Genomic DNA, 13,723 nt, shown 5'->3' on the forward strand with positions numbered 1-13,723 from the left:
CACACACAAGAATCTTCATCACCTGAAAATCAGTTTTTGGAGTATGGTTTGTTCAAATTTCTTTTAATATTTCCAGTTTTGCAGGGCCAGACTGTCTAGGTGTTGCTTTGAAACAAGACATCAGGTTGGATGTTGAAGATCTATGTTTTCATCCATGTAAATGATTTAAACAAACAGGACGAGCTATTAACATCCAGAAAAAAATTTTATATATGCCTTAAATAACTCAATTTTTTTATTTCAAAACTTCTGTTCTATTTTTCCTTCCATTTAACAAGGGGAAACTGAGGATAGTTCACACAGGAAAGCTCTGTATTTCATTAACTGGTTTACTGGGTCACGCGGTTTTCAGTCAAAAGTCCAAGTACACAAATTCTTGTTTTCACTTGCATTTTGGTCCAATAACCAAGATCAAGTAATTGCTACTAATTTAACTTTATTAAATTAAGATAAATATTTTGTAACTTCTGTCCTTCATGATAAATTAACATTATTATTATTTCAGTCAGGCAACAAGCAAACACAATAGAACCTCACTGGCATGAGACAAAGGTTTAGCTAAAAGGATGAACTGTTCTCACAAAACGGGGATTTTTCATAAATGTAGGTTTTGGGCATGTTGTCATATTATATATATATATATATATATATATATATATATATATATATATATATATATATATATATATTACACATTAATACAGTTTATAGAAATAATATTCTTTTGCCTAAAGCTGACAATTTGATACAAGTTCCATTGTGAAAACACATGTCCTGCTTTTATTTATTTTCTGGCTAATAAGAGTGTAAAAAGTCTGTTCAACTGTAGTACCTCAAAGAACCATTCAGCGCTGAAAGAAACTGTTTCCCGTAAACACTAGAAGTGAATCAGAATGAAGTGCGCGTGCGCGTTGCGGTTCAAGGCAAAAACGCTGCAGTTTGTTGAGTGATTTCATCCCGGAAAGACTCCAACGAATATCGAGATGTCCATGTTTTATCCCTTTTCCTGACGAGACCATTTACATTTATCGCCGGTAAGGGCAATTTGACACCAACACATTCAATTTTGACACTAATATATAACATTTATCTGTAAAAAAGAGGAAAGTGTAACTATAACAATAACAGTAGCTATATTAGCAAGCATGCTACCAGAACAAAAGCAATTTCGCACTAAATGGATTTACATGTTGAATGTGTTTACAGTTTGTGTGTCTTGTTTAATATTATATTTGTCTAATTCTCTTTTATTTAACCATTCGTAGAGTAAAATGTCTCTTTCATTTGAAAGGCACAGTGGCAGTTCAGTAGTAAAGTGTTGCCTCCTGTAATACAAGTCTGGTGATGGTGAACATGATTAATTGCAGTCTCTGTTACTACACCACACTGGTTTGGTTTGCATTTGGTCCTGCAGTACATCCTGAGCACTGGATGTTCTCTAAATTGCATTTGATTTGAGATTTATGCAAATAAAAAGTGCAAGATGTGTTTTGGTATCTTACGAACAACAGGTTTTCATTCAAGATAACAAACAAACAATAGGAAACATTCCATCTGTTCAGTTTTTTTTTTCTTCCTTACCTCTCTAAAGCCTGACATAAAATAATAGCCAGAACATCTTTTTAATTATTATTTTAAAACGGAAGAGTTTGCACATCAGGCTTTTGAGGCTCTCACTCTCATACTTGAGGAGGAAAACATCTCAATAATGTATCGATAGTTAATCAAGTAAACCAAAGTTGCTTCAGTCTAGGTTAATCTTGAAATGATTACTAACAATATACAAGTAATTCTTTCTGTAATTTTATAATAAGTAAAGATTTCACAGCAAGAAGACGCATAGCCTAAACCACAAACTGAAGGGTGTTTACTTGCTAAAATGTATAAACTGTCAATAAGACGACAGAAGGAAGTAGATCGGGTATAACAGGTTTTTCAGCAAAGTTTGATAGAGCTCTTAGGCTTCATAGGGTTAAAAAACCCTCTACCAAACAGTTGAGAAGAAAGAAAGAATAACTAGAGAATAACTATATTTTCAACCCACAGACTCTAATGTGATTGTTACTATTAATAAAACATTGGCAATTGATCATTGCTGTGAAATATAATTTGTATGGGTCAATTTAAAAAACATTTTTATTACTGATGCAGAATTGAAAGCACTTTCAGTGTATGTACAACTCAACTCTTTGAATAGATCAAATCAACTAAATACTGAAACGAGTTTGGTGAGTTTTGGAAAATTCAGTCAGTCTCTGAAATATGACCATCTGACCCTTTTAATGACCAATTACATGCTATATTCTGACATTGTTGATGAAAATGTAGTATTCTTGAAATCTGCAGTGATAATAACTAGTGGCTTCTATGTTTAACACACAGTAGTTAGGTAAGATTCCACAGAAATGCTGTGTATTTTGGAAGGCAAATTACTTTATGATTCCCAAAAATGCGGTCTAGATAATTTTGCTAAAAATGCCTCACTTCTTTTTCTATTTGCATTTATGTGTTTGTTATATCCTGCATTATGGGGCTATAAATGTCTATACTAAGTTTATATTTCCCTTTCAGGAACCCATCTTTAAAGTGTTTGTGGAACTGTAATAAAGCATGATGGGTGCACTTGGGAACGGTCGACGAGGCGGCCGCTCTTCATCTTTGCTGTTGGTGGCTCTCATCTCCTGCATCCTCCTGCTTGGCTTCAACTATTGGGTCTCAAACTCCAGAAACGTCGAGCTGCAGGTTTGACACTGTGTTTGAATGTTGCCTTTGGCGAGTGGCTGTTTTAACTATAATAGGTCTGTCTAGAAAGGAGCTTTGTTTAAACATTAAATTTAACATTTCATTTAATATTCAACAATAACATTAATTGACATTACATTTAACAATAAACATCACGGTTTTCTCCAGAGCGGCTATATATATAAATGAACTAAATTAATAACTTTTTTACAACAAAATGAAACATCACTGAACTTACTTAAGCTGGACTGTGATGCTATTTTCTTCTAGAAACAAACTTTGTTGCATTATTTTCCTGTTATCTCTGTAAAGCTGCTTTGAAGCAATCTGTATTGTAAAAAGCGCTATATAAATAAATGTGACTTGACTTTGTGTTGTTCTCCAGAGCAAGATATTGGAGCTGGAGGACCGCATGAGGAAGCTGGCTGTAGAAAGCGACAGAGAGCAGCAGAAGGCCGAGGATGAGGCGCGCAGACAGAACGAGCAGCTGGAGTTAATGGAGGAAACACACCAAAGACAGCAGGAAAGCGCTCTGAACACCTGGAAAAAAGAAAAAGTATGAAAACACTCGTCTTGCACTCACTGACAAGAGTTCAGGTGGAAACTCGGAGCTAGTAATCATCCAGTTACCTGTCATGGTTTAGGGAATGAATCGTGTTTATTCAAATCATTTTACTCTATTGATTTGATTGGCAGTTCAGTAGGTAAGATGTCCTGCCCTAATGCCCTAGATCAGTGGTTTACGGCCTTTTTAACTCAATGGCCCCCATATTGTCCATAACAATATTTAAAGGCCTCTTGACTTCTCCAGTGATTTTCTGGATAAGGATTAAGGGATATGTTTGCCATCATCCGGTGGACTTTTGACAGCTCTTTTGAAAACTACAGACAACATTTTTCCCAGTGTTGACAGTTTCCCTACCGACCGTTTTGGCAAAAGGGTCGCCGCAGCCCTTTTACTCCAATTTTTGAGTCATGTAACACTGATTTAAAACAAAAATGTCAAGTTTTTCTCCATAGACAGCCAAGTTTTATTTAAAGCCTGTCTTGTCAGCGGTGAATCACCCCTGTGTGGATGAGGATTTTTTAAAATATGTTTGCTGTATTTTTTCTAGCGTAAATATAAAAAGGTATATTATAAAAATGCACATGGAGTTATGAGACTTTCCCAAGTTAAGAAATAACACTTTTAAATTTGTGGCCTATTACACAAAGCCGTACAATGTCAGTGGCTTCCTGGGTAACTTTGAATTTTGTTTGGGAAAACTCAATTTTTATTGGTTTTTAGCAGTGTTCGTCATTTCTGCATGGTAACTTGAGCTACACAACTAACCTGCTCCTGAGAAGGTTTTATTCTGGGTAAGAAATAGCAGACTAAAATGCATTAGGCCTAATGCATTACACATAAGTATTATTTGACATTATTTTATTTTTAACTGTTAATATTTCACTTTTAATTTAAATTAATATAAATGTACATATAAACTTTAGAATATATAATGTTTTTGACATCTTCTTTCATGCTCTTTAAGCTATATAAATTATTAATTAAATAACTTCAGTTTATTCACTTGTGTTAGTACAGTCACATATTCTTCCAGCTGCCTTCTCCAACTTTTGTGGCAGCAGCAGTATTTTTTCCTGCCTTGCAAATGTTTAAATTCGTGATATTTTTCATAATGCTATCTTGGGGCGTTTTCACACCTGGCTCATTTGGAGCATTTGTTTCAGAACCTGGTGCGTTTTCTCCCTTCAGTTCAGTTCGTTTAGGCATATGTGAACACGGCGATCACACTCAGTCCACACCAAAACAATCGCTCTGAGATCGCCTGAATAAGGTGGTCTTGGCACAGTTGAAAACGAACTCTGGGGCGGTTCTGTGGAGGTGAGAAAGCAATCCCACCCAACAGACCAGTGAACCAAGCGGTATCATAATTCACAACAGCAAATGTGTCATTTAACAAGCAGCAGTGTCTGATTCTCTGATTCACTGCTTTGTCATGTCAAAATCAAACTTGAAATGGACTGAAAGCATGATGACTAGGAATTGTTTTTGTGAGTAATCAGCTTGGTGAAATTAAAGGTAGATCATCTGTGATTAGTGTTTACCGAGCTTGATAACTGATGAAAATGAGACCGAGAGAGAGAATATATATATATATATATACCTGTATATTACAAAAGTAATTTAAATAGCTTATCACAACATATGTTTCCCCTTCTCAGAAATCTGGTTTTAGCCGTTGATAGCTTCCTTCCCTATAACCACTGTTCTTTTAACTTTTAACTTGCAAACTATGTTTCCAGTGTTGTCTCGGAACATTTAGTGCCTTCGCTATTTTTTGGTATCCTGTTCCTTGTTTGTGAAGGGTGATGGTGTCTTCTCTTAACTTTGTGGACCATTCTTTTAACTTAGCCATATTTCTAACATGCAATCAAACGTGACATTCAACAAACCTAGCCAATTCAGATATTTCATGTGTTCTAGCTCTAACTAATGCAGCCCTTGATTAGTTGCATCAGGTGTGCTCAAGACAACGTCTGTTTTGCAGATTTGTGCTGTTGTGAGGGATTCTACTCAGGGACACTGAATAATTTTGAGACTGCAGAAGTCATTAAAAGTTGAATTTTCAGTTGAATTTGGGGAAACCACTTGAAACATTTGTTGTTGAGCTATTTCAATTACTTTTGTTTGATTTGTTCATTGCAAACAGCTGAAAGTCTCGACAGCGAACTTGTCAATCCATCTTGATGGATGACGTGGAGGATACTCTGACAAATAAGAGTACAGTTTTACTCTCGTGTGACTTACTTAGACTCATGTTGGTACGTTTTGAAATGTTGCCTTGTGAAAGCCAACCAAACCACGAAGAAAATGCAATATTGTAACAAATTAAGTTCCTGTTCCGGAACAAAGCAAATTATCTAAATTTCTTGGAATGCCCCTAATCTTCAGCAGACAAGTGAATCATAGCGATTGCCTGCGAGAAGTGAATAAAATGGACACTTTTTAAATCATTTTACATCATCTTGAGGCCTCCTTTGAAATTTGTTCAGGCCTCCTAGTGGGCCCTGACCCCCTGGAACCACTGGTCTAGATGGGTTGCCCACCAGGTTTTAATGCATATAAATGCTCTCATTAGGTTTTGATTCCCAGGACAGAAATGCTGTCTGTATATGCAAGTATGCTAGCACGTTCAAAATGGCATTATGGCGCTACCTTTAGTAGTGTTACTGATGTCCAGAAATGCTATCTATATAAACAGTTATGCAATCATACTCAAAATGACTCTGTATGTAGGCTGGTCACTAGGTTTTAATGGCCAAAATTGGATTTCGGATATGCTCAGTGTATGTTTTTAGGTCTAAAAGTTTTCTCTCTGTCATAGGAGAATCTGAAGATCAACATTTCCTCCAGTGCTAAAATGGTGCAAGACATGAAGAGTAAGTGTTTACCTCATATTTGTGCTACTGTATTTAACTCTGTAACGCATATCATCTTTCCTTCACATTTTTGTTATTAGACCGTATGAAGTCATTACTGCAGGATGCGAGTAAAATGCAGAGTGAGCTGAAGTCCTGTCAAATTAACATGGACACACTCAGTAAGAAAGCCAGCAGTGAGATGTAGGTCCATTCTGAATGCTCTAATCTACAATACCAAATACATTATACTGCTTGATCAGTATGATAATGGCTGTATGTATTGTGCAGGTCTCAGTGCAACAAACAAATTGAGGCCATAAAAGAGGAATGCAATGGGAAAATGGCAGCTGCCAAACTGGAAAAGCAAAGGACGTTTGAAAAGGTTATGAGAAAAAAAAAGGCCTTAAATAGTTCCTTTGTGATTCTTATATATTTGGTGTCTCTTACCCCTTTTCCACTGACATAAACTGTCCTTCACAGAATGCTGATGGTTCCATGCCGAAAGTCTCTGTTTCAAAAGCCAAATCTGATGTTCCCGCCTTAAACCATTCAAATAAAAGTGTGGCAGAACCTCCGAACGGCGAACCAGATGTGAATTCACAGCCCAAAAATGATGCAAAGGTCCAAACCAATGAGTTAGTAGTGGAGAAAAATGAAGAAGGTGAGAATTGCGTGTTTGAGCGTGGAATGTAAATGGTCCCTATATGGGTGAAGGCCCTCATTTAATGCATGTACTAGCTAGGTCTGTGACGTTGGCAGTTTCTTTCTTTTTTTATAGTGGCTGGAATTAATTATAGCCTTTTATTCACACAAATAATACACAATGCAGAAATTATAGCTGTAATGTGATTCTTGAACATACAAAACAATAGAAATTTTGAAGCCAAGTTTAAATATATTTCCCCACAAAGATAAATTCGTCATCATATATGCCGTTCTGTGATTTGAGAGGAATGTGGGACAGGAGTCCATCTCTAGTCTAAAATCTTCATTTCATCTTCCGCCGGTACAAGGCATTTAGGATATAGTATATTTGAGTTCGCACTGCCAGAACAAATTCATTACAGGCATGTGTGCAAAAAAGGTCCGTCCTACAGCGAATATAGTAATTAAAAGTGAATGAAAGGAAAAAACCTTTATAATCCCCTGCAAAAATGGGTGAAGTGAAGAGTGAAGATTTGGTAATGTTCCATTTTCAGTGGAATAACTGAAATCGGGTGACCTGATCGCAAAACAGAATACAAAGCCGTCTAATGGCTTAAATGGATGGGCTCATGTACCTCTCTCATTCCTCACGTATCCAAATGTTTGCGATGTAACATTTAATTGCTTACCTATTATTTCTTTTGTGAACAAAGCTTTGCGCTTCACTCGTGTTGTAATATTCATGGAAAACTGCATTCACATTAGAGATGCGCGGTTGGCGGTTACAGCCGTGGACTCCGCGGATAAACCGCGGATCGGGCGGATGACGTGACGAAAAATAATATTTTAATTAAATTCGGGCGGTTGAACTAATCAAATGAAAAATATATGTATACATACAATCAGCGGATGGCGGGCGGTTTTGAAAATTGGTCAAAAACGTTGGTGCGGATGGATGGCGGACGGACGATGAGTTTTGTGATGCGGTTGCGGATGAAATAATAGCCCATCCGCGCATCTCTAATTCACATACAAACCACAGTGGTTGTATGGTTGAACAGCACAGCCCTAGCACAAGAAAACCTCTCCACAATAAACCACATGATTTTCATGCCGGTAGCACAATGAGTACCTGTATCGGCATGAAATGAATATTCACTCCAACTCTTCTCTAAACGCACATTATTGATCGTATTTCAAATTATTCAGATCTTCCGGTGGAACGACAGACTTCTCTCTGATGACGTATGCAGGACTTTTCCAATCATTTAATGCGCTTATATTCGCCCCTGCAAGCTTGTGTTTGTCCACCTCTGTTTGTGAGTGCAATGCCCACATCTCAAAATCCAATCAACAACCAGTGCCTAGAACCAAGTCCTCGTCTTTTATCTTTTCTTTTTCAATAATCTGTTCGGATAAATACTTGGAATTACGTCATAATATGGAAGAAAAGGTCTTTCGCTCCTTCCGTTACATCCCAACTTTAATGTAAACACTTTAAATGTGTATTGTGAAAAGCTAAATAAATTTGAAATATAGTCGGTCGTTTTTCATTAGCAAAACCATAAAAATTGTACGGTATAGCGTTCCTTACTATCACTCTTATTAAATGTGCACCATTAAAGCCCTTCACACCAAGGTGTACGATAACTAACATTTGAATAATTGTTCGAACACTAAGAGAATAGCAGAGTGTACACCACAACTATTACAGTAACGACACAGAGAAACTACACCTGCTGATGAATGATAAAAACATTGACAGCAGAATCTACCCGGCTGAACGTTTAAAGCGACAGACGACATTACTGCAGCGTGTGCTTATAATAAACAGAACAATCATTGTCCATTGGTGTCCATAGTTATCGTTCATATCGTGTGAATGGGCCTTTAAGTCTTGTCAGTTTTTTTAAAGAAATACTGTATTCTCTGTTCCTCCAGCATGTCAAGTCACATTTATTTATAGCGCTTTTTACAATACAGATTGTTTCAAAGCAGCTTTGCAGAGATAACATGTTTAACAACATTCTGTCTGCTCCTCTAAGATGCTGTGATTTTGCAAGACCCACCCACCCCCACCTCCAAACGGACCAATAAGAGTGAGATTCTTAACAAACCAGCCAATGAAGAAGTTCCAGAAGCAGTGGTGGACGTTAAAGGACAGGCTTCAAAGGCCATAGGTGGGGTAACGGAGAGAATCCAGCCATTAAAGCACAACACACACACACACATTACTAATTTCATCTGTCTTCATGCAGATACTGTGCTGGATGAAGCAGGGATTTTAGACCCAAAGGAAAATGACATCGGGATTGGAGACGAGGAGGAGGATGATGTCAAAATTGGGTACAGGAAAGAGGAAGATGCAGCAAATGGGAAGGAAGACGCCGTTATGTACGACAATGAGGGCGAGATAGAAAAACAGCTCTCTAAAATTAAAGGTGGTCTTCAACATCATGATCATCACACAATCACAATACATTTTAAAAAAATTTCAAGTGTAACACTTTTTGGTAGCTTTTACAAACTGAAGGATGACGTATTTTATGTGGTAATTGACAGCAAGTCAATTGATAAAGTTGTGAATAATAATCATCATTCAAAAGTACTTTTGTCCCATGCAATAAGATTAACGAATAATTTTCCTGTTTCCACAGATGAAAATCAAGGTGCAGGTCTAGATCTAGAGGATGATGTGGCTAATTATAACGGTGATGATGACAACCAACCGGAGTCTGAGGACGATAAGCAGGCGGAGCTTGCTGGGATGTAACAAACATACTCCTGATCAAGACGAGTCTGCTGACAGCAACATTTTCTTCTGCTGAAGACTGTCACAAACCCTTATTAGTGTCCTCCCAACAGCTCGGCAGACGTTTAAAAGGTGGGAGAGGAAACCTGCTGTAAAGACTCATTTGTGCTGGTGAATTCTGCACTACTGTGTAATGAAGGATATGAGTTTATGTCATTAACAAACTATCTCATATGTCTTACCAGGACAGGCATGAAGAAGACATTCTTTTGCTAGTACTGATTTTAGCTTAAACTTGAATGTAACTACTTATGACAACAAGCCTTTAAATTTATGCATCATGGTGAATTTTCCCTACGTCAAACCTCTTCTTAAATGTAAGATGCTCAAAAACAACTGCTGATTTGTTACAAAAACGGCTTTATCTTGTCTTTACGGTTCATGTTCCGTTTTGACGAAACTGGATGTCAACATTTTAGCTGCTGAAAACACAGGAATATTAGATGTTCAGACTAAAAGACACGTTCCTCTTCACTCATTTAATAACAGTGCAATCCAGGCTTTTATTTGCTGTAAAAGGATATTTTTGTTGATTTAAGAATTTTTTACATTTTCATGTTGGAAACTGGAATATGTTTTTAAAAAATATGGGTTTCTTACTGAATTTCTGATCTCATAATAAAAATTATTTTGTTGCGCTACTCTACCTATTGTGTGCATTTAATGGGTTAACCATGTAGATGAGCAATGACTGCGGCATTTTATAATGGAATGAGGACTGCATGGTACATGCCGCATTGTCACAGGACCTCACACTGTTGCATATTAATTTAGCAAGTAACATCCAGTTATGTACGGAGAAACCAATATGGCAAAAGAAATCAAAACGGTTTTAAATTTTTGATCTGACAGCATGTACATGGACCCACACACAATCGTGGACACACTAGATTTACTATCAGTAAGGGTCTAAACATTTCATCGATTGTTAAGGATGTAGCACTGTCTGATCATTTCTGTATTTTCTTTGATATACTGATCTCTCCTGTCACTGAAGCTAGATCTGTGTCTGTCAAGAAGAGATGCTTAAATGAGAACCTAGTGTACTATTTATGAAGGCTATATCCTTAACACCAAGCATATCTGCAGACTCTGTTGATTTTCTCCTTAATATAACATCTACAAAGACAGCCTTCATGCTTTCAATATGGAACTAGGCAAAGCTAGACAGACTTCTCAAATATTATAAACAGCAATTTAAAAAACACAAGCACTATTTTTGCTACTGTAAAGAGACTGACAAACCCCTCAAGCCAGATTCCCAGTGAAATGCTGTCAGACAGCAAGTGCAGTGAGTTTGCTTCTTTCTTCTCTGAGAAAATCAGTAATATCAGAAAGGTGATCAGCACATCCTTGAGTTGCACTGAGGTCAGACAGATCAAACCACCTGAGAAAGTAGTTACTACGTCTGATTTCAAAGAAATTGATGGCAAAATTTTGGAAGAAACCGTACAGCACCTTAAAACATCAACCTGTGCTCTTGACACACTTCCCACATCTTTTTTCAAAAGTGTGTTAAACAGTTTAGAAAAAGAGATCTTCTAGAAGTGGTAAATGTCTCACTTCGCTCTGGGAGTTTTCCAAACTCCCTGAAAACTGCAGTTGTCAAGCCCCTCCTGAAAAAGAGCAATCTGGATAAGACCATATTAAGCAACTATAAGCCAATCTCAAATCTTCCTTTCATAGGCAAGATCATTGAAAAAGTTGTATTCAATCAGCTGAACAAATTCTTATGCTCTAATGGATACTTTGACAATTTTCCATCTGGTTTCTGACCGCACCACAGCACAGAGACAGCGCTCATAAATATAATAAACGATATTTGCTTAAATACTGATTCAGGCAAATTATCAGTGCTGGTGCTACTCGACCTCAGTGCTGCATTTGACACTGTCGATCACAACATACTTCTTGACAGGCTGGAAAACTGGGTGGGGCTTTCTGGGATAGTCCTACAATGGTTCAGGTCATACTTAGATGGGAGAGGTTATTATGTGAGTATAGGAGATCATAAGTCTGAGTGGACATCCATGACATGCGGAGTCCCTCAAGGCTCAATTCTTGCACCACTCCTGTTCAACCTGTATATGCTCCCAATGAGCCAAATAATGAGAAAGAACCAAATTGCTTACCACAGCTATGCAGACGACACACAGATTTACTTAGCCCTATCGCCTAACGATTACAGCCCCATTGACTCCCTGTGCCAATGCACTGATGAAGTCAACAGTTGGATGTGTCAAAACTTTCTTCAGTTAAACAAAGACAAAACTGAAGTCATTGTATTTGGAAACAAAGATGAAGTTCTCAAGGTGAATGCATACCTTCACTCGAGGGGTCAAACAACTAAAAATCAAGTCAGGAATCTTGGTGTGACACTAGAGTCAGACCTTAGTTTCAGTAGTCATGTCAAAGCAATAACTAAATCAGCATACTATCATCTGAAAAATATTGCAAGAATTAGATGCTTTGTTTCCAGACAAGACTTAGAGAAACTTGTTCATGCTTTCATCACCAGCAGGGTGGATTACTGTAACGGACTCCTCACTGGCCTTCCCAAAAAGACCATAAGACAGTTGCAGCTCATACAGAACGCTGCCACCAGGATTCTGAGCAGAACCAGAAAATATGAACATATCACACCAGTCCTCAGGTCTTTACACTGGCTCCCAGTTACATTTAGGATTGAATGATAGAATCATTCAATGGCCTAGGACCTCAATACATTGCAGATATGCTCACTGAATATAAACCCAACAGGCCCCGGTTCCCCAATAACGCTCACTCTTAGCGCGCTAAGAAGACTCGAAAGATATATCTTACCAAAGTTATTTATGTTCCTAAGAGTGTTCCCCGAAGTGTCCCTTAGGAAGCTTCTTAACACGCTGCCTCTTACGTTCGACGTTACAAAGGCGCTGTCCCAAGTGAAGGTGCTGAATTACTTGGCATCGATTGCTCAGGAATCGATTTTCCACTTCACGCAAAGGTGCATTACGGCGTTAAGAAAGACAACAAGTTCTATGCAAATGAAACATTCCTCAAATTATTCCAGTAACATTTATTTTAACATAGTTTAAGTTATCAGTAAAATATAGACTATTAATTAAATGATCAAATTGTCAATATGTTCACACGATATGTTGTGACGGGTAGACTAACCGGGTATCCCTCGCTAATCATCCACCCTCCTTATCCCGTTGTGCCACTTGTGCCGCTTCTTGACATGGGTTTAACGACTTTTATGTAATTCACTTTTATATTAATGGTAAGGTACTTTACAATCAGAATTGATTGGCAAGCAGCTGCGGTATTGATTGCCATTGGTTAATGTTTTCAATAAAAAGCAACCTATCTACAATGAACAGAGAGAGAGAGATAGTTAGATACAGAATATGGTGGGGAAGCAACGTAATAAAAATGGCACCAAGCTTCTCGTCAGAGGAACTTGAAGTTTTGCTGGATGAGGTGAGCTTGCACAAGGTGACACTGTTTTCCAGCTTTCCGAATAACTTGTTATTTGACAAAAAAAATGTACATGGACTAAACGGCTCCGCGGCCGACACCGTCTTTGATTCAATACAAGGACACGTACGTTGGATCGCTGCCATAGTTGGTCGCTTACTGGACACCACCATGCTTACCCATTTATAGATCTTAGCCATTTAGAGCCAAATTGTTTGCCAGATTTTAATTATCAAAAGTGATTGCCAATTTAAATGCTTTAATGACATTACGAAATAGCCTATAGGCTAATTACCACCATATTAGTTCTGATACCAAATAAAGTCAACTTCATAAATAGGCCTGTATCCATTGAGAACATATTTTATTATTAATCTTAAAATGTCCATAACATAAATTCATTGTTGAGCCACAACATTGTCAACATACCATAGTTTGACTTGTACTGCGCTGTGCTGATTTCTAAAGACTGCTGCACAGTGGCGGCGACTAGCGTCTTGAGCTCAAACAACGCTTACGAAGAGAGAGCTTACGAATGGTCCAGACCAACCTTACGAAAGTGTGACTTACAGAAGATATACTTAGCGTACGAACGTGTCGGGAATCGTGCCATAACGTTAAGAGAGAGGTTATAGT

The 13,723-nt window shown here is 37.7% G+C and overlaps 1 protein-coding gene across 2 annotated transcripts; it reads left to right on the forward strand.

Annotated features, from left to right (window-relative positions):
* Positions 1-827: 827 nt before the first annotated feature.
* Positions 828-10,271, forward strand: golm1 (golgi membrane protein 1). Of its 2 annotated transcripts, XR_014028926.1 has the most exons (11): positions 886-1,034; positions 2,572-2,742; positions 3,128-3,298; positions 6,132-6,186; positions 6,267-6,369; positions 6,457-6,550; positions 6,649-6,829; positions 8,859-8,993; positions 9,072-9,254; positions 9,471-9,697; positions 9,811-10,271. XR_014028926.1 is itself a non-coding variant. In XM_081348769.1 (10 exons), the coding sequence occupies exons 2-10, from the start codon at positions 2,611-2,613 to the stop codon at positions 9,584-9,586; spliced, it is 1,170 nt and encodes a 389-aa protein (XP_081204895.1). In that variant the 5' UTR covers positions 828-1,034; positions 2,572-2,610; the 3' UTR covers positions 9,587-10,271. The 2 variants fall into 2 exon arrangements, 1 of the variants encoding a protein (XP_081204895.1); XM_081348769.1 differs by having other exon boundaries at positions 828-1,034; positions 9,471-10,271.
* Positions 10,272-13,723: the final 3,452 nt, after the last annotated feature.

The sequence above is a fragment of the Scardinius erythrophthalmus genome (assembly GCF_964197995.2).
Source record: "Scardinius erythrophthalmus genome assembly, chromosome: 20".
In the NCBI taxonomy this organism is placed as follows: Eukaryota; Metazoa; Chordata; class Actinopteri; order Cypriniformes; family Leuciscidae; genus Scardinius; species Scardinius erythrophthalmus.

What these genes read in the sequence shown, in the direction of transcription:
- golm1 (XM_081348769.1), top strand. Translation starts at nt 2,611, where the DNA reads ATGATGGGTGCACTTGGGAACGGTCGACGAGGCGGCCGCTCTTCATCT. An exon ending in CCAGAAACGTCGAGCTGCAG is followed by an intron (nt 2,743 to 3,127) that starts GTTTGACACTGT and finishes GTTGTTCTCCAG; the next exon opens with AGCAAGATATTGGAGCTGGA. An exon ending in AGTGGAGAAAAATGAAGAAG is followed by an intron (nt 6,830 to 8,858) that starts GTGAGAATTGCG and finishes TGCTCCTCTAAG; the next exon opens with ATGCTGTGATTTTGCAAGAC.